At 53.3% G+C, this 20,169-nt stretch overlaps 1 protein-coding gene across 1 annotated transcript; it reads right to left on the bottom strand.

The window, feature by feature from the left end:
* Positions 1 to 3,920: 3,920 nt before the first annotated feature.
* LOC135978174 (maestro heat-like repeat family member 5) lies at positions 3,921 to 15,869 on the bottom strand. Its single transcript, XM_065579209.1, has 12 exons — positions 14,895 to 15,869; positions 14,082 to 14,197; positions 13,427 to 13,585; positions 12,642 to 12,791; positions 10,500 to 10,654; positions 8,567 to 8,693; positions 7,319 to 7,509; positions 6,538 to 6,675; positions 6,262 to 6,379; positions 5,588 to 5,731; positions 5,025 to 5,201; positions 3,921 to 4,289 (listed from the first exon to the last, which is right to left on the bottom strand). The coding sequence occupies exons 1-12, from the start codon at positions 15,079 to 15,081 to the stop codon at positions 4,104 to 4,106; spliced, it is 1,848 nt and encodes a 615-aa protein (XP_065435281.1). The 5' UTR covers positions 15,082 to 15,869; the 3' UTR covers positions 3,921 to 4,103.
* Between the last annotated feature and the right edge of the window lie 4,300 nt (positions 15,870 to 20,169).

Below are 20,169 nucleotides of genomic sequence, written 5' to 3'. Positions count from 1 at the left end.
CTTCTCCATCGGGGCTGTGTGGCCCAACGACCAGAGTCCGTGCGGCCGCCCTCTCCGTCGGGGCTGTGGGGTCCAATGAGCAGAGTCCGAGCGGCTGCCCTCTCCATCGGGGCTGTGTGGCCCAACGACCAGAGTCCGTGCGGCCGCCCTCTCCATCGGGGCTGTGTGGCCCAACGACCAGAGTCCGTGCGGCCGCCCTCTCCGTCAGGGCTGTAGGGCCCAACGACCAGAGTCCGTGCGGCCGCCCGCTCCGTCAGGGCTGTGGGGTCCAACGACCAGAGTCCGTGCGGCCGCCCTCTCCGTCAGGACTGTGGGGTCCAACGACCAGAGTCCGTGCGGCCGCCCTCTCCATTGCGGCTGTGTGGTCCAACGACCACAGTCCGTGCGTCCGCCCTCTCCGTCGGGGCCGTCTGGCCCAATGACCAGAGTCCGTGCGGCCGCCCTCTCCGTCGGGGCTGTGGGGTCCAATGAGCAGAGTCCGAGCGGCTGCCCTCTCCATCGGGGCTGTGTGGCCCAACGACCAGAGTCCGTGCGGCCGCCCTCTCCGTCGGGGCTGTGTGGCCCAGAGACCAGAGTCCGTGCCGCTATCCTGTCTCTCATGCCTGTGTGGCCTTGAAGAAGTGAGGTTTTTACTCACGAAAGCTTATGCCCAAATAAATCTGTTAGTCTTTAAGGTGCCACCAGACTCCTTGTTGTTTTTCTACATAATTTTGTGTCATCTGCCAATATCCACCTCATTGTTCAGTCCCGGTTCCAAATATAAGAACATAAGAAAGGCCAAACTGGGTCAGACCAAAGGTCCATCTAGCCCAGTATCCTGTCTTCTGACAGTGGCCAATGCCAGGTGCCCCAGAGCGAATGAACAGACAGGTAATCATGTAGTGATCAATCCCCTGTCACCCATTCCCAGCTTCTGGCAAACAGAGGCTCGGGACACCAAAAAGTTGATAAGCGTCTGTTGGACGTACCATAGCAGGACAAAGAGGTCTTCTGTGTCGGTCACAGTTCCCTAGTCGAATGCAGAACCTGACACAAGATTTCCAAGCTTCTGCAGCCATTTGTAATATCTCCTGAGGATCCACCCTGTGGTCATGTCAGATGTCAAAGGCACTTCCTGAAAAGCTGAAACAAAGAGGAAACGGGTTGAAAGCCCCATGGTGCTGATGTGACTGGCGCCTAGGAAATCTCCCCTTCAGATGGCCGTCGCCACATGCTATTAACTACCCAAGAGTCTGCGGGCACAGAAACAACAACTCTGCTACTCCCAAAATAGCCCTGGACAGAGAGGAGACCCCATTCTGTGCGTAACTTCCCCCTCCCCCAGGATACACACGTCCACACACATGTCCACACTAAAACACAGGCAGGTGGGGGCAATTGTTCCTGGGACGTAACAAAAAAGTGTCAACAGCAGAGGTGTTAAATCATCAAACATTTATGCACAGATCCGCAAAGGAATTTAGACTGAAATCCTTTGTGGCCCTGTGCCTTCATTCCTTAAGAGGTCACAGGGAAAGATGTTTCCCATGTGCACTCAGGGGATTTCCTATGAGCTGATAACCAACCTCTGAGTGGTTCCCTGGCCTGCAATCACTCCATTACAGAGAGGGCAGGTGATGAATTTTTCCCTACAGAGGGTAATTGTCATCATCATCATCATGCTTAATAATAACAACAGCCCTTTTCAATTCTGTCCGGCCTTCCTTTAGAGACTTTCTGACCTTTCTGAAGACAGTCTCCCCACACAGCTCTAAGGCTACCTCTATGCTAGGAGCTAGGGATGGTTATCCCCTGCTCCCGTACACATCTTGTGGGACCTCGATGAAAGCTCGTGTGACCATCCTTCTTCTTTAAACGCTGTCCTTAGCCAGAGAGGGACACATTCAAACCTGTGTTCAGGCCTTGTGCTGCACCCCTGTACTTCCCACAGAGGCACAAACACACAGAGCTATTTCCTTACCTTCATACAGGCGGGAGATGCCATCTTCAGTCACGGTTTCAGACAACAAGTCGCAGTAATGGCGGATAGTTTTTCCTAGACATACAATGGATCTCATTACTTTTCAAATCCTTCGCTGAAAACTGCTAAAGGTGCAGCCATTCCCCCAAGACAGCCCTTGGGAAATTCAATACATTCCTTCCATCTGCTCACAAAGCACATAAAAGCATCTGATGCCCAGAAGTTACTGAGAGGCTGATTTCCAAAGGAGATTGAATTCACATCATGCGGGTTTCCACTAGGCGCAGCCAAAGAGTTGTTGTGGGCAGGGGAAGTTGGTGCAATCAATACAGCTAAATTGCTCCCTTAATCTTGGAATACATGTTAATTCTGTCTCTCTCTCTCTCACACACACACACCAGAAGTCTAGAAAAGGGCTTTGAAGGAAGCAGTTCAAAAAAGATCAAGTGAATTTCTCTGCTTACCAATGAACAGGGCTGCAGAATGTCTTATTGTTGTCTGTGAGCTTTCCAGGTACTCTAAGGCCTGGAACAGGAATTTGGGGATGTGTCTCTCGTTGTTCTGCATCTAGGAGGGAAGAAGGAAGAAATGCGCAATATACAAATGACATGTTCTTCCCACAGCGAAGGGGCCAGGAAAGCCAAAGCACACAGCCAGGGCAAAGCAACAGCCAGTATGAGCCCATACACCATAGCAGCACCTCTCTGGAGTTACTAGTGTGTTCTCCAGAACCTCAGCTTTCATTTTAAAAGACACAAGTTTGGAGGTCTGACAGTTGTGGAGAAAAATTTGAAAAATGTGAAGGGATTGTAACTCATGCAGAAATGAACCAGCAGAGAGCCTGGAATAGAGTCCTGCCGCCCGACCGAAGCGGATGGGTACTCAGGGTGTGGGGTTAGAAAGGTCTCCCTCAAGTCACCATTCACCACTCTCAAGGCACAAGGAATCCACCTACCAAGCACTTCCAGACACACTTCAGGAGCTGCGAGGAGCCATCCCAGGCCATGCTGCGGAACAGCCTCTTCAAATGAGCCCACCTGAGAAACACTGCGCAGCGGAAGAGCGTCAGTTTACATCTCTGCAAGAGAAGGTGAGACCAAGAGGGTTCTCACTGAGAGAGGGATTGTCTGGGGGACATCGAACCTTCCCCTGTCCCTTTTCTCTCGCTTTTCCTGCTAGTGGAGATTCCTGTTATTTCTTCTACACAGGACTGTGCTCAGGAGAGGGAACTGAGACTTGGCTGGAGACAGCCAGAGCCGTCCTGTCTTTGGATGGTTTGGGGCGGTTGCCCAGGGCCCTCTGCTTTGGGGGGCCCCGCACTTCACGGGACGCAGGACCTGGGCTGTGCTGGGGCCAGCAGCAGTAGTCCCGGCCCGACTAAGATATACCCCACCTCGCCAGCACCCAACGTCGCTCGGGAGAGGAGAGGGCAGGGGCTTGGGAGGAGGGGAGAAATAGGGGTGGGATGGGGGAGGAGCAGGGGTGGGAAAAGGTGGAGTGGGGGCTTGGAGGAAGGGGTGGAGTGGGGGTGGGAGGTGGACGGGGGGGGGTTGTCCCAGGCCCAGTGCCCCCCTATGGGTGGCCCTGGAAAGAGTCATAAGAGATCTCCACAACTCAGTCCTTCTATGCAAAGAAACTGTATGAGAGCGTGAGTCAGCTTTGGGATCCCAAAGAGTCGGACCAAAGAGGCACACGGATCAGGCTTCCCTCCACATCCCAGTTGGCCCAACGAAAGAAGGCAACGTCCGGTGAATGTTGGGAAGCGAGGACCTGCTGGAGAAGGTCTCTCAGGAGCTCCAGGGAAGAAGGCAGGGCAGCTGCACCCACTTTCCAGAAGGCTGTGGGCAGATACCAGCTCCCTGAACCGAAGGGCACTTACAGATTTATGCTCCCTTTTCTTTTGCTGCCTCTTGTTGGGAATCTTCGGATGCAGCAGCCCAAAGGCCTGAGGCCTGTCTTTGCAGTAGAGGGTCAGGACTCTTTCCCAGAAGAAGGCTTTTCTTCCAAATTGTGCTATGTGCTGTGGGGATGGATGAGGCCCTAGACTCCAGCATGGAGTGAAGCAGGGAGGAGAAGACTCTGCTTGGGCAAGAGGCTCTGGCCATTAATGGAGTGGGGGCCCCAGGGGATTCTGGCTCTTTGCTTATAAGGAAATAAGGACGGTGGCACTTACCAGTGTCACACGCTCCTCCTGGTCTTCGAGATGCAGCAGCAGCGGGAGCAAGCAGTTGATCATTTCCTGCTGCACCAGGCCTTTGTCCGGGTCCTTCACCCTGCTCACCACCTTGCCAAGCAGTAAAATGGCAGCGGAGCGCACATTGCCCCTCTCCTGGCAATGACACACAGGGAGTGGGGAAGCCCGGTTAAAGCCAGGCAGTATCAGAGCATAACGCGACAGAGTCATAATCCGCCCGCTGCTCCGGTTCCCCCTGTGTTAACTGACTTGGCTGGCGGGAGCAGTGAGGCCACCAGGCTAGCGCCATAGACAACTTGTGCAGAACAGGGCCTGAGACACTGTGCAGGGCAGTGCAGCCCCATGGTGTCCCAGACGCAATTTCTGTCTGGAGAGCACCGAACCCTAGACCCCTAGAAGATTAGGGGAGGGGGTGGGAAGGCTGCTGGAGACTGGTCTGGGGAAGGGGAGAAGCAGCTGCTGGAGCCTTGCAGGGATGTGCTGCTACAAAACACAGCAGTTCTTTTGCTCTTCAGTTCCCCTGAGAGCCGGGCCATTCCCGACCCACCTCTTTCCTGCTGGGAATCTCCACCTCTTTGGGGGCTGGTGTTCTCCAGACAGCTGGTCATCTGCCCAGTGCCAGCCCCTCTCCCCCAGGCCAGGCTGCAGCAGGGGCTGGGAGCAGGGCGCTGAGGCTGAGGTTTGCCGAGAAGAGCTCTGACAGGGAGGTGGCGGAGCAGGAGATTCCCCACCCATGGCAGGGGCACTCCTAGGAGGCTCCATGGCAGGGCTGAGGGGCGGGAGGCAAGGGGATGGGGAGAGAGACACAAGGGCATCAGAGGCAGGTGGAGGGGGGGGGAAATGGGCTTCTCCTGCGGTTCCAAGCCTTACGTCATCAATGAAGGGGCGAAGGCTGACTGCAATGTCCTGGGAGATGGAGCCAAGCCCCTCCCCGTCGAGGAGGTAGATGATGTCTCCAGCTTTATGCATGGCCTCCATGACACACACTCCATTCCTGTCATCGAACGTGTCCATGATCGCTGGCAGCTGGGCCCGTAACAATTGCACCTGCAGGAATGAAGAAGGCAGCTCATTACTATCCTGGGTGACAGCCTGGAGCACATGCTGGACCATCCCACTCCCACCTATGAGAAACCACGGCTGGCACAGCCCCCCAACGGGGCAGAAAGTCATTCTCCTCTCACTCAGTGCCAACTGCTCACTGTAACCTTTGTCTTTGCTCACCCCGCCTCCCCCATTGCATCACATCTGCAATCAGGGGTCAGCTCACGGGAGCAGGGACCATGTCATGCCTTGATTCGCTCAGTAACGCACCTCCAACATTTGAGTGCCGTGCGTTAAACAACAAGGCTTGTGTGGGGATCTCGCTCTCATTTCTGAGCTATTCGATAGACATCGGCTTCCTCGGTCCCCGGGCAATCCACGCCTCTCACCTTTGCTGGCTGGAGCACAACACTGCCAAGGCCTCGCAGACTGAGCCTACGTATGATGGGATTTTTGTCCTGGGTCCATTCCATGAGCTGCGCCTTGAGCTCTGATTTTGTCACTATCGTCTCAATGGAAGGACTCTGGAGCAACTGGAAAGAGCCAAATCAACATCCGGTTGAGGAGCAGAGGTCTTCCTGTGGGGTCTGTTCCCTGGACATCATCTTTACCAAATGGCCACTTACTCCCGTACAAAGTCTCTGGTGTGTAGGGAGCCAGTTGCTGCTCTTTCAGTTGGTTCATTCCCAGAAGTTAGACTAATGTATAAGTCACAAATAAACCCGCAGGGAAAGGGGAATCTCCAGGCCCCATTGAGTGCCATGGAACAACCCCTGGGGCAGAAGAAAAGCAGACCCCAAGAAAAGGTGAGGAGAGAAGCATGGCCTTGGGGCAGTGGTGAAACATCTCCTCTTGTCATATGATCCCATCTAGGCACATCCAGCCAGGGGCGATCTCACCCTGTCTCTCCCTCCCTCTCTCTGCCGTGCCCCACAGCCATCCATGTGTGGAGAGGAGCTAGCTGGCTGTAGGCTGCTGAGCTCCTGACAATGTGCCCCAGAGCTTACTGGCCTGAGCTGCTCTGCAGAAAGCCCACTTGTGCCTGTCAATTAATGAATCTCACCTCAGTGCAGAAAGTCATGGCGATATGTCTCTGCTCATCCTCCTTCTGACTCTGGACAATGGTGACGGCCTCTCTGAAAACTGCAGGGAGCTGAGGGTTCTCAAACTCGATCATGGCTCTGGAACATGGAACAGAAAGTCCCTTGTGGTTATCAAGGGGGAGAGAGAGTTCCTCACTAGTTACTGGGCTGAGATGGCAGCTGGAACAGAGGAATATTTCACACGGAAATCCCATTGCCAAGAGAGACCCAATGAAGAGGAAACTTTGGGCTCCTACCTTGCAATTAGGCCAACACCCTGCGAGTAGTAATATCGGGAGGATATCATGTCCCAACCCTGCTGTAACTGGATGCCGGCAAATTCCTTCCAGTATCCGGGCATGGAAAAAAGAGTCTTCACAGCCTCCACTGACGTGCTAAAGACAAAAAAATCCCAGTGTCAGGCAACGAGATCACCCCCAAGCATGGCAAATCTGCACAAGCCCTGGGACACACAGCATGGTCAGCAGTAGCTAGCGACCCCGAGGATAGATCCAGTGTGATATCATGGTGCTTCCCTTCCCAAGGGGCCCTGTCTACACTGCAGATTCATTGAGTTTGTAACCAGTTACTGACACTAGCTTCTTAAGATGGTTGGTGTCATCACTCAATACGGTTGAATACTTGATTCTTTACTGTGGCAGGTAACAGGACACAAGCAGGCATGTGCGGCCAGATCCTTAGTTGGTGTAAGCGAGCAAAGCTGTGTCAGTTTACAGCACCTGAGGTGGCCTCTGGCGCTCTGTGTTTCCACTGACGCTTTGGCAGGTGGCACACGGGGATGGATGCACAAACATGACTGCTGCCTGACTGTGGAGTGAAAGCAGCTGGCCTGTGGACGGAGTCAGATGAGCGAGTGTGACTCACAAGAACACACGGCTCTCAACCCTTTCCCCTCAAGAGAGACCTGCACCGAACTGAGCCTGGGCGAACTACAGCACCCGAACAAATGATGGCCATGAACAGAGCACACGTGTTTAGCAGAACAAATCTGTTCTTCCTTCTCCTTTCAGTCATTACCTTAGGGGGCTGAGGCAGCTGGACCCCTCCTCGGGGCTGGATGTCTCGCTGGCCCCGTAGGTCCCTGGCAAGCGCAGCTCCATCACATACTGCACTTGCCTGACGCAGAGGATGAGCATCTGGGGATACATTTCCAGGATGGCTTCTCGGTATCCCCACAGGAAAAGGACCTCGTAAATGGTCCTCATTGCCTGGAGGGGGGAAAGAATTTCAGTCAACTATCCCAATCTGCCACCTGCCCCCATTGCCATTCGCTATTGTCCTTTTCTCATGTCTCATTTCCTCCACAGGGTATTAGAAAAGAGGATAGGCTCCTGAGAGGGGAGGAGACATTTTGAGGCTCCAGAACCATCACCCATTCCTGGAACGAAAGCAGGATGGAGCCCTATGGAAAGATCAGAAGAGTCTGGATGACGTTATTCCCCGTTGTTTCTCTTAATGGTGCAGACCCTGTGCTTTGGCTTTCCAGCCATGACTGGACGGGCTGAAACCATCCTGAGGAGATCCGTTCGCATAGGCCCAGTGTTTCTGGCCCAGTCAAAAGTACTGGACATCTCATGATCCCATGCTGGGAAGCTCTCTAGTCACAGTTTACAGAGCCAAGAGACACCGGAACTGCAGCTGCTCACTAAAGGGCCATCTAGAGCAGAAGACAACTGAGCCAGGGGACCAGCAGATAAACCACTTCAGATCTGTAACTTTTACCTGGGGGAAACTTTCTTTACACGTCTTTGGTTTGCTAGGAGGTGGCCAGGACACACTAAGGCCTGGTCTGCACTACAGAGTTAGGTCAACGCAAGGCCGCTCACCCAGCATCACCCTAACTATGGAATTTCCTTCCCGTCGGCAGAACTGCCCCTCGGTTCCAAATTAATAACAATAATAATTAAAAATCTCTCCACGAGTGGCAGAGAGTCCAGGTTGATGCAGTTAGGTCGATGCAGTGTCAGTGTAGACACCGCGTCGCTTACGTCAACTGGCTTTCAGGAGCCTCCCCACCCTGACCGTACAATCAAGACAAGCGCTTCTGGCGAGGACGTGCACTGCCGACACGAGCAGCAAAGTGCAGACACACACAAGGGATGGAATTGCTGTGGCGGCTGTATGCCGAGGTAAGTTAGGTCAACTTCATTGTGTAGTGGAGCCATGGCCTGAAGCTAAGAAGGGGTGAAGCTCCCGCGCACACACAGATGCACCATCCTCCCTGCGGTGGCGGGTTGGCAAAGTGACATCTCAAATCTCACTTACAGCCAGAGACACATTGCCGCTCTTCTCCTCCCGGCGTCTCTGCTGGAGCTTGTCCAGCAGCTGCTGCAGCACCTCCCTGGTGAGCTGTGGTTCTTCACCCAAGGCCTTCCACAGCTCAATGGCACATCTGCAAATTCAGAAACAGAAGTCTGACCTTCCCTGCTTGGCCACCTCTTGCCCTCCCCAGGGAGAGACTTGGCATGTAGGCAGGAAAGGCATCTCTCAGAGGACACACCGATTGGTGCAGAGAGGCTGAGGCAGGGCAAGTCCCTTCAGAGAACGTTGTATTTATTCCTTTCCCCTAATGGGCTATTGTTCCTGAAGCTACAACCGCTGTTTCCAAGACAGTGACCATGTACTGACCACAGAGTGACCACCAAACTGTGACCCCCAGACTGTGCAAAATTCTGCTCTGTTACGCTAGGGTCAATCCCGAGGAACTTGCCTGACCTCACTGGAGTTACTCTGGCTATTTGGGGGTGTAACTGAGACCCAGCGTTTGGCCAAGTGTCTCTTAACAGCTCAATCCTACTGCAGTGTGGTGGGCGGGGTCAGACACTGAATCAGAACATGCCCTGATAGGAGAGGACTCAGGAGTTTGGAAGGGGAGATTGTACTGCCCAGTGGGACAGAGATGGAAGGAAACTAGTACTGAAATCCCCCTCCTCTCTTCTCTCCATTCTTGCTGATCTAAGCACTGCTGGTCCTCGCAGGCATCTGCAGAGGAAGACTGCAGATGGATCCAAAAGACTCCAGTCATTGGACTTCCAAGTTTGGTGAGGAAGGTCGGACATGGTGGTCAAGCCCTGGGGACATTGAGAATTAGGTTGGACAAATCAAGAGTAAATGGCCTGGATTTGAGATCTTCAGGAAGCTTGGCTGAAATTCTGTGCCAACGCTGCCGAGTTTCTATAGCTTCTGAGCACAGACCCTGGAAAGCACTGTGGCTGTTTCAAGGAATTCAAACCTGAAAGGTTTACAAATCAAACATTCAAATCAATATGAAAACCAGCACTGTATTCCTCTGGTAACTGCATTGGGTAAGAAAGTCAATTTCTTTCGGGCTGCTCTTCAATTTGCTCTCCCATGTGACACAGATTTGTCTGTGGTCAGTGCAGAACTGCACTGCAGAGGATGCCGAGGAAAGCCGGCGTTTTGACCTCTGGCTAGGGTCCAGTTGGGTTTCACGGCCCCTAGGCACATGGGGATTGTGTTATAAACACCTCAGCTGGATGACTCTGCAAAGTCATCGGCAATAACCAGCAGGACTCAGATGAAAAGAGGCACTCACCCCGCTCAGAGCCATTATTCCCGGCTGTCTGCAGACTCAGGCAGGCTGCACTGCATTTATGCTCAGGTCATGTGTGGATGATTTTTTTTTTGTTGCAACAATAAGGGCTGGAAATTTGTGTCTTAAGAGATTTATCTCTGCTGTACAGCTCCATAAGGATGAGTGCATTTTCTCAGCACTTCCTCAGCCATGGAATAACTAGGGATCTGACTACAGGTAACAATCCTGCACTGGTCCCCAGGGGACAGACAGATGGGCCTCATGGGCCTTTTCCATCTCTGCCCTCTCTCACGCAATAGGGAGCAGCCAGACCTCATGACCCAGGGATGTGGAGTGAGCCCCAAGTCATTTATTGGCCCTGTACTGGATCAGAGAGCAAGTGGAGTGACCCATCGAAATCAGGACAATGCTGGAATTCTCCAGAAAACTGGCACGTCTCCATCCTGGGGAGTGCAGGAGGAGGGGTTGGCTCCTCAGTGGCTGTGCCTGGGCATGTCCTCTTAGTGAGAATGGACAGCTCTCTTCACCGCAGGAAACTCCCTCCAACTGTGTGAGCCTGACAGACCCTTCCCGGACGGTGGCCTGTCAGTAGGAGCAGGAAGAGAAATAATGGCCCGAGGTGATAACAGAGCAGCTCCCTACCTGTCCGATGACAGCGTGTGCGCCACACAGCTCAGAACCACATCCTGGGGGTGGGAGCGAGCCAGTAAGGCTGTGGCCCTCAGCGCTGCTTTTCTGGCTCTGGGATCACAGACGTCGTCTAGCCACATTAAGATCCTTCCAACAACGTCTCCAACCTGGAAGAAAGCCAGAAAGTTGAGGGATGGATTTATCAATGAGTGACCTCCTCCCAGGTAACCCTATCTGGCAGCCCTGCAAAGTGCCTCTCACCTCACTTTCCCATCTCTACTCCTCCATAATCTCAAGAAAGAGGCTTTGACAAGTACAGGAACCCCAGTCTTCCTGAGGTCTGGTTTAGCACCTTAGGCTCAGAAACACACACAAAAGCCTTCCCCAAAACCTGACCGTGGGCACAGCTCAAACTCCCCTGATGTCCCAGGGCCTTCCCTGCCTTAGCAAACTGCTCGCAGCCCTGCTCTCAAGGGCTTCCCTGCAGGAGCCTTTCCTCCATCTCTGCAACTTCCTGTTGCTCTTTCTACCACGATCAGTTCCTCCAGACCAGTGGTTATCAACCTAGTTTCCGTGTGGGCCACATCCAATACTATCTCTTTGCCCCTGAGGATGTCCCAGGTAGAGAAGCACTGCTCCAGACCCAGCTGGTTCTACGGATGTACCCCAGAGCCCATCCCAGCGATGGCAGGCAGGGCTACGTGGATGGGACTAGCCAGCTCCAGGCCCCAGCCCTATGGAGAACCTCTACACTGTGGGATTTTAAAACCTGCCGTAACAAATCTTAAAGCCGGGTCTCTAACCTCGGGCTCAGGCTGTGGCACTCAGAACAGCAGTGCAGACATGGTGACTTGGGCTGGAGCCCAGGCTCTGAAGCCCCCTCCTCCCCTGGCTTCAGAGCTCAAGTTCCAGCCCAAGCCCAGAAGAGGCTGCATTGCTGTTTGGCCCCACAGTGCCAGCCCTGGGAGCCCAAGTCCATAGGGCCAGGCTTTACGGCTCCTGCTGCAGAGTTTGCAGCACAGGGTAGACAGACCCGAAAGGGACAAGCCACCCCCTAGGGCTCTTCCATGAGGAATCGATCATTGCTCTTTCCTCTCCTGAACAAGGAGCAGGAGCTACAACCCAGGTGGCTGGATTCTGTTGACCTGTTCTGCTAGCAGGAGGTAGAGCCCGGCACAAATCAATCTGCTGATCGAGGGGCCATTTGTTAACTTCCCGCCGGGACCTGCTGGAAACAGGGAACTTGGCCAGAGACAGGGACGACCTGCAGGGAACCCGAGGAACAGGCAGGTTTGGGGAGGAAGCTCAGGCTGAGGATTCGGTTCGTTTATGAGTCTCCGAGTTTCCAGGAAAGCCAAAGCCCAGGAAGGGAATAAGTCTGCACTGACTCGCCACGGGCAGGCGGTATTTGGAGAAGGGCGGGAATGTCACCTATTTCCAGGCTGAGTGATAAAAGGCAACGTTTAAAGAACTGTAGGGAACATGAACCCTGATTCCTTTCTCAATAACCCACCTGCGCAGGCTTGGGCAAGTCAAGGAGCTCTCTGGACTTCAGTTTCCCCAGGTGTCCAATGGGTTCAATTCCTACCTCCCAGGAGGGTGGTGGAGTTTCATTAATCGGGGGAGTAAATGATACCGAGAGCCTCCTATCCAGGGGATGTAGAAATGAAGTCTGCCAGAGACCTCCCTAGGCCAATCTAATTCAGGGGGGCAGACACTCAGATCTGTGGGGATGGGCAACAGGATCAGAGCTTGGGAGAGACAGAGAGAAAAGTGCAAAGCCAAATTCCTCCTGATACTTCAGCTGGACAAACAAGGCCCTGCAGCATGTCTGAGGAAACCATGTCTGCTCCTGGAGCCTAATGTGGAGGCCCATCGGCAGACTAGGTAAGTGCTGCGCTGCCAGGGCTGGGGCTCTCGGCACCTTCAGTGTGGCTGGGCTGTCCTGAGGGACGTGTCAGAGCTCCAGCGGGCAGAGAGCACGTTACAAACCTGACGCCGCGGATCCCCGCGGCCAAGCGATGAATGGAAAGGGGCTGAGCCAACCTTCAAAGCACCATGCCAGCATGTCCCAGGAACGGTTTCCTAGGAGAGGAAATTCTCCCCTCCCCCTCTCTGCGCAGCATCCTCTGCCCCACGGCGGGAGTCTCTTACTCTCTCCATCTTGTCTCCGTGTAGAGATACGATGGCCCTCAGCTCTTCCTCTGCGGCTTTAAATCGCTCCAGGGTGGGTGTTGTCAGACCCTTCACGGCTCTCATCAGCAGGGCTTGGGGCTGGGCTGAGGAAAGCTGCTCCCCGGGGGTCTGCAATGAACGGGGACAAAGCCTGTTGGGACGGAGTATTTCCATTGGGCAGCTGCCCTGGAATAGTCTGTCTCCGCGGGAGGCTGGCAGGGCCTAGTGAGCGTGGAGACTCCGGCTGAGCCCTTTTCTTAAAAAGCCTCAACAGGTGCCGAGGTTTCCTCAGTCTTTCATCCGCTCCCCTCGCCCCCTCTGCCTGAGAAGAGATGGGAGCCTCTCAGCCAGTGCTGGGACCCCAAGGGCCACCCCATTTCCTCCCTCTCTAGCCCCTCCTCCCAGGAGCCCAGCTTGTGCTGAGAAAGCCCCAATGGCCTGCAAAGCCCATTCAAGTTGCTTGTTGAGTGCAGCCGAGGGGTCGCTGGAGAATCTGCCCCGCGTCCCATCCCACCCCGAGGGCCTGAGCAGATTGGCTCAGCAACTCTAGCAGCCCACGGTGTCTGCGCGGAAAGGACTGAGAACAGGCCCCAACGGAAATGCCTCTTCCTTCCCCACCCCGCAGCGTGTGGCGCTGCCACAAAACAGGCAGAAATCGCCGGCAGGACAGAAAGTAGCTTCGACTGAAGGAGCGAGTCTGCCTGGCTGAGGAGAATCCCAAACTGTGGGCTTCTGGGGCCAGACCCTTGTGGGTCAGAACTTACTGGGCACAATGTTAGTCCAGGGGACCTGGTTCCAGGGTCTTCTAAACACAGGGCCTGGGGTGCTGGAGGCCTTTGTCCTGGTGTCTCAGGCACCTCCTGAGTATTACTGCAGCTGGCCTGCGTGTCTGGATCAGCACCGTCTGTCCTGGATGGCAGCAGCTGAGGACACAGCAGAGCACACCAGAGTGACACACTCGCATAGCTACTCCAGCCCCCCGGCGTGTCAGAAGCTCCCAGAATTGCAGACTTTTGTATGTGCTGCAGGGTGCTCTGTCACTAGTCATCAGAGTTACAATGGTGTCTCAGTGTCTACAAGTGCAGGGATGGGCCTCGTATGATTTTCAGCAGTGCCTGTGTGCCATGAAAAGTGCATCAGAATCAGGCACCTGAGTCAGGCACTTCTGCGAATCCCACTAAGCACTTGTCTACTTCTTTAGGTGCCTAAACCCCTTTGTCAATCTGGATTATTTGCCTTATGCAAACAACCTAGAGAAACTCATAAAGACTGGCTGGAGTTGATGACGTGCAGAATGTTTCCTTTCAGCTCCCTGAGCAAGGGGCAGGTAGTTCTCCTGTCAGAGATACCAGCTCCGGGAGACATTAATACACACAGCAGGGGATGCTTTCCATTATCTCAGTCACAAAGCGTCATTACCATTGTCATATGGGAGCTGCTTGGTAATGAGGGGATGGGAGCGCGCTCTTCTTCCTGCTCTTCTGGACTCCCTTTTCCCCACTTCCCCTTCGACTCAGACGGCTCCTCCTTCGTCCCTGAAGCAGAAAGAAACATTCGTAACATTTCGCTTTTCCATGTGTTATCCCTGGTTTACAGAGGACGGAAGTCGGGCCCAGAGCCCTGAAGCGACTTGCCCAGGGTCAGACTGAAGGTTGTGGGCAGAGCTAAGCAGAGAACTCCGATCTCATGGCTCTTCGCTGGGGGCTTTTACCACATGAGGCTTCCTCTGATCTAGGGGCCAGTTTCTTTTCCATGGTGTATTCTACTCTTCCCCTCCCCTTGCACACCGTTCCTGTCAGTGATGGGCAACAGGCCTCATTTGCACTTAACCCCCCAAGAAGTAATGACTCAGCTCTGGTACGGTTCCCAGCTGTGACCTGCTGAGACCTCTGGAGCATTTTACTGATGAAACAGACCCGATCCAGGAGACAAGAAATAATTTCCTACAACATCCAGCCTCTCTGTTCTCCTTACAGCCTGGAGCAATGTTAGTACTCCCCACCCACAGTGCCAGACCCCCAGAGGGGGGTGATCTGACACTGTCAGCTCTCCCCACCTCAGCGATGGACCTCGGCCACCCTGTCCAGGAGGATCCGGCACTAAATGGATTCCAGAGTCTGAGGTTCCCATCACTGTCCCGTGAGAAGCCCTGATGTGTAAGGCTTGTAGAGTGACTGGTGTGAGTATTCCTCACATGCTCCTCGCCACAAACCATGTGGATTGAATCCTCACCTGTAAGATCCAGTTCAACTTTTTCTGTGTTCTCCTGCAGCTTCACCTCCTCTGACTCCACCTGGGTCTCAGCTGTTTTCTTCTTCAGGGACAAGTGCGTCCACCTTCGTGGTGAGGAAACTGTTCTCTCCTCATTGCTCTCTGCCATCGAGGTGTCAGATTGGCTACGGACACAGAGTCTTTTCATGCCTGATAAGATGGTCCATGAGCATTTGTTTCTCTGGGGCTTCTCTGGCAAGGCCTGTTCTTGCTGGCTGAGGACAGAGCATGCCTCGATTGCTGCAGGTTGGAGGAACACTTTGTGCACAGGGATCTCTCTGTGCTCCCTAGAGGCGAGTCTTTGGAAAAAGGAACGAAGCCTGGAGTAGAAAGAAGGAGGAAATGGGTTTTTCTGTCGTTCTCTAAAGGAAAGGAATTAGTTTGCCCAGGATTCACAGATCCAAGAGACTGGTCTTTTGAAGCCAACTGCTCCTCTAATAGCCAGCTAGTTCATACAACCAAGAACATAAGCAACACAAGATCGCCCAGCCTGGGTAAAACTGTCTGACAGTAGCCAGTGCCCCAGAGGGAATGAACAGGGAATGATCAAGTGATCCATTCCTGACGCTCATTTCCGGCTCCTGGCAAACGGAGGTTAGGGACACCATCCCTGTGCATCCTGGCTAATAGCCATTAATGGACCTCTCCTGCATAAATGTATCTAGTTCCTTTTTGAACTCTGTTAAAGTCTTGGACTTCACAACATCCTCCGGCAAAGAGTTCCACAGGTTAACTGTGCGTTGTGTGAAAAATACTTCCTTTTGTTTGTGTGAAACCTGCTGCTTATTAACAGAGACTTCAAAGGGGGCACTAGGATGTGACTCAAGGACCATTTGATCTGTAGTTAAACACTGTACCCCTGAACTCTACCCCCATGATTAGACCCACCACATGGGACCGTGGTGAAACAGAAATTCTTCTGCAGACGTTCTAGGGCCTGTGTTATGTAGCGGGTCAGACTAGATGATCAGGACTGGCCTTAGAGCCTTTGAAACTATGAATTTCTGAACCTAAAGATGGCTCTAACTGCTAGTGTGAAGGTTGCTGCTCCTGTCCAAGAGGAGATACTTTGTCTGAGGTTTCCTTGGGGAGAGGCACCTGGATCCCTGTTCCCTCTTTCTCATAACCTTCCTTGGACAGAGCACATCACAGGTTCTCCCCTTTTGTTCTCTAACAGGAAACCTCCATCCACCAGATCTGTAATTCCTCCCTTGCTAGCACAGTCGCTGGCTACATTTCCTAGCCTGACTCTCACCTCAGGGTTGGGGTGCAGGGGGCTGAGGGCTCCGGCTGGGGGTGTGGGCTCTGGGATGGGGCTGGGAATGAGGGGCTCTGGGCTAAGGCAGAGGATTGGGGTGCAGGGGGGTGAGGGCTCCGGCTGGGGGTGCGGGCTCTGAGATGGGGCTAGGACTGGGGGGCTCAGGACTGGAGTTGAGGGTTGGGGTGCAGGGGGTGAGGACTCCAGCTGGAGATGTGGCCTCTGGGATGGGTATGGGAATGAGGAGCTCAGGGCTAGGGCAGAGGGTTGGGGTGCAGGGGGCTGAGGGCTCCAGCTGGGGGTGTGGGCTCTGGGATGGGGCTGGGAATGAGGAGCTCAGGGCTAGGGCAGAGGGTTGGGGTGCAGGGGTTGAGGACTCCGGCTGGGGGTGCAGGCTCTGGGCTGGGGCTTGGAATGAGGGGTTTGGGGAGCAGGTTGTCCCAGGGAGAGAGGACTCCCCCAGCCCTCTCTCACCACAGCAGCAGGGCCAGGTGAGAGAGCAGCTGTCTCCTGGCCACAGCAGCTCTGGTGGGGCTGGGCTGGGACTAGGGGAGGGGACAGGATTTATTTTTCCTAAGTCAAAACGGGGAAGGGAAGGAGTTATGCTTCAGTTTTTACCTTATAAACTTAGTTCCTATCTAATATACAAGACGCTATGGGAATAAGACACCATGTCATGTGGTGACATCACAAGAGCAGAGGGTGTGAGAACTACAGCCACCGAGAGGGCAGGGGATTTATAGTCAGATTGCTTCAAATGCTGCATTCGTCGGCTTACATTTAACAACAACGCTTAGCTAACAGAATGGAGAAAGGAATTCTCTGCTAAAGATTCAACCTGCCCCTTTGGCCAACTCCACCCCTTCCCTGAACAGAGTGTGCTCAGAACAACACCCCCACCCACCCACACACACACACAAGCCCACAGCTGGGCACCCAGCACAAAGCAAGGGAGGGGGTTACTTGGCTTGTTTTATTTTTACTTTGCAAAAGGTTTTTTCAAAAGCATTTTCTGCCCCTGTTACCCATGGTAAGGAAGCAGATGGTTGTGGGGAAGGGAACCTGAGAGTGGTGGAGCCAGGGCAGGGCGGGGAAGTTGCGGGAGGCTGAAGAGGGCAACGGGGGGCTGAATGTGACCAGGTGCGGTGGGGGGAAGGGAACAGTTGAGATAGAGTGAGGCAGAGGGGATAAAAGTTACCACGGATGGGGGAAGCCGTCAGCAGCAGTTCCAAACTAGGGTGTGGTGGAAGGTAGAAGGACTTGTGTTGCTCACTGGATGGTCCATCTCAGCACCACCTCCCCAGGGCTGTGGTGTTAAAGGCCCCGGATGGCCCAGTGCCCAGGTACCGCAGCTCTGCTCTAGCTGAAATGGTGACTGAACTGCCCAAAGAGACTGGATTCAGGGAAATAGTTTACACCCTCCCCCGCACCCCTCTGGGCTCTGCTGGCATCAGCCCCTGAGCCAGAGACTGCAGGTGATACGAGACATCTGGGGTAAGTGCTGGGCCCAGGCTGGAAAGTGTCTCTGCAGAAATGGCTCCTGCTCGCCCAATCCCTGTCCCGGAGTTTCTGCGCGGCTCAGAGCTGCTGCCCAGAGCCCCCAGGCTCACCCCCGTTAGCAGTGGCTGTAGCTATTGGCGAGGAAACGCCCACGGGAATGCAGGACAGTGACCGGCTCTTCGTGCAGGAGGGAGAGGGGAGAGACTGGACGGGGCAGCTGGAGTCTTGTGGATAAGGGAGAAGCGGTGGATGTGGTATACCTAGACTTCAGTAAGGCATTTGATAGGGTCTCGCATGATATTCTTATCGATAAACTAGGCAAATACAACTTAGATGGGGCTACTATAAGGTGGGTGCGTAACTGCCTGGATAACAGTACTCAGAGAGTAGTTATTAATGGTTCCCAATCCTGCTGGAAAGGTATAACAAGTGGGGTTCCGCAGGGATCTGTTTTGGGACCGGCTCTGTTCAATATCTTCATCGACGACTTAGATATTGGCATAGAAAGTACATTTCTTGAATTTGCAGATGATACCAAACTGGGAGGGATTGCAACTGCTTTGGAGGATAGGGTCATAATTCAAAATGATCTGGACAAATTGGAGAAATGGTCTGAGGTAAACAGCATGAAGTTTAACAAAGACAAATGCAAAGTGCTCCACTTAGGAAGGAACAATCAGTTTCACACATACAGAATGGAAAGAGACTGTCTAGGAAGGAGTACGTCAGAAAGGGATCTAGGCGTTATAGTGGACCACAAGCTAAATATGAATCAACAGTGTGATGCTGTTGCGAAAAAAGCAAACATGATTCTGGGATGCATTAACAGGTGTGTTGTGAGCAAGACATGAGAAGTCATTCTTCCGCTCTACTCTGCGCTGGTTAGGTCTCAACTGGAGTATTGTGTCCAGTTCTGGACACCACATTTCAAGGAAGACATGGAGAAATTGGAGAGGGTCCAGAGAAGAGCAACAAGAATGATTAAAGGTCTTGAGAACATGACCTATGAAGGAAGGCTGAAAGAATTGGATTTGTTTAATTTGGAAAAGAGAAGACTGAGAGAGGACATGATAGCAGTTTTCAGGTATCTAAAAAAAGAAGAACAGGAGTACTTGTGGCACATTAGAGACTAACAAATTTATTAGAGCATAAGCTTTCGTGGACTACAGCCCACTTCTTCTATATGCATCCGAAGAAGTGGGCTGTAGTCCACGAAAGCTTATGCTCTAATAAATTTGTTAGTCTCTAAGGTGCCACAAGTACTCCTGTTCTTCTTTTTGCGGATACAGACTAACACGGCTGTTACTCTGAAACCAGGTATCTAAAAGGGTGTCATAAGGAGGAGAGAGAAAACTTGTTCAGTAAAGACTGGAATAAACTGCCTAGGGAGGTTGTGGAATCTCCATCTCTGGAGATATTTAAGAGTAGGTTAGATAAATATCTATCCGGGATGGTCTAGACAGTATTTGGTCCTGCCCTGAGGGCAGGGGACTGGATTCAATGACCTCTCGAGGTCCCCTCCAGTCCTAGAATCTATGAATCTATGAAGGAGGCACCAGCCTGTCATGTGTGATCTAAGGAGCAGGAAAAGAATCTGGGAATTACCTTTTGTAAAATCTCATCTTCTTTCGAAAACCTGTGGAAATAGCTGATTCAAGAAGTTGTTGACAGATGGATAGTACGCATCTATCACCTCCTGGGTTCACCAGCCGTTGTCAACCAAGCAAGTTGGCAGACTGAAGGCAGGGCAAGAATGTTGAACCAGAACGGTCTTTGCTCTTGTCACACATGACATCACAATAAACTTATGCATACACACACACACACACATAGACATACAGACAGAGGCTGGTACCATTAGCAACACTGAGAGACTCAGCCAAAATCTCTAGGAATTTTGATTTCTGGGAGGGGATGCACAAAGGACTGATACTTTGCATGTACAGAATATATCACATTGTACCTGTGGAGTTACAGAGTAGTTTACAAGCTTGAATTCAAGAAGCCTGACAGTTGCTCCGAGCAGGACCAGGTCATGGTGGGGCTGTACTGAGGGGTCTGCGAGCTGCAGCGGGACGCGCTGGACTGGGTTTCGCTCTGGTGGAGCAGGTGAGAGGGTCTGGGGGCCAGTGCATTGGGGGAGGGGCTGTCACCCCAGTGGCTGAATCCCGGAGCACTGACCCCCTCACCCCTCTTGTGGCTGAAGTCCAGAGCCCCAACCTCCCTCCCTGCCCTCCTGTGGATGAGTCGCAGAGCCCAGACCCCCCACTCCCCTCCACCTCCCCAGCGGCTGAAGCTTGGAGCCCTGATCCCCCCACCATGGCAGCCAAAGACCAGGTCTCTTCCCTTCATCTCTCTTGCTGGCTTGAGCCTGGACCACAAGCCCAGAGTCCTCCCTCCCCCCTGGGTGCTATAGCCCGGATCCTGGAGTCTCTACCCAGTTGTGGGAGACCAGAGCCCCAAACCCAGAGCTCCCCC

The sequence above is a fragment of the Chrysemys picta genome, unplaced genomic scaffold, assembly GCF_011386835.1.
Source record: "Chrysemys picta bellii isolate R12L10 unplaced genomic scaffold, ASM1138683v2 scaf155, whole genome shotgun sequence".
NCBI classification, from domain to species: domain Eukaryota; kingdom Metazoa; phylum Chordata; order Testudines; family Emydidae; genus Chrysemys; species Chrysemys picta.
The sequence above is the reverse complement of the archived record's forward strand: the minus strand, read 5'-3'. Positions and strand labels throughout refer to the sequence as shown.

Coding starts and splice junctions, on each gene's coding strand:
- LOC135978174 (XM_065579209.1), bottom strand. CDS start 15,081: ATGAAAAGACTCTGTGTCCGTAGCCAATCTGACACCTCGATGGCAGAG. Junction 13,586..14,081: donor GCAGCTCCCATATGACAATG/GTAATGACGCTT, acceptor CTGTGTCCTCAG/CTGCTGCCATCCAGGACAGA. Junction 6,676..7,318: donor AGCTGCCTCAGCCCCCTAAG/GTAATGACTGAA, acceptor TTTTGTCTTTAG/CACGTCAGTGGAGGCTGTGA.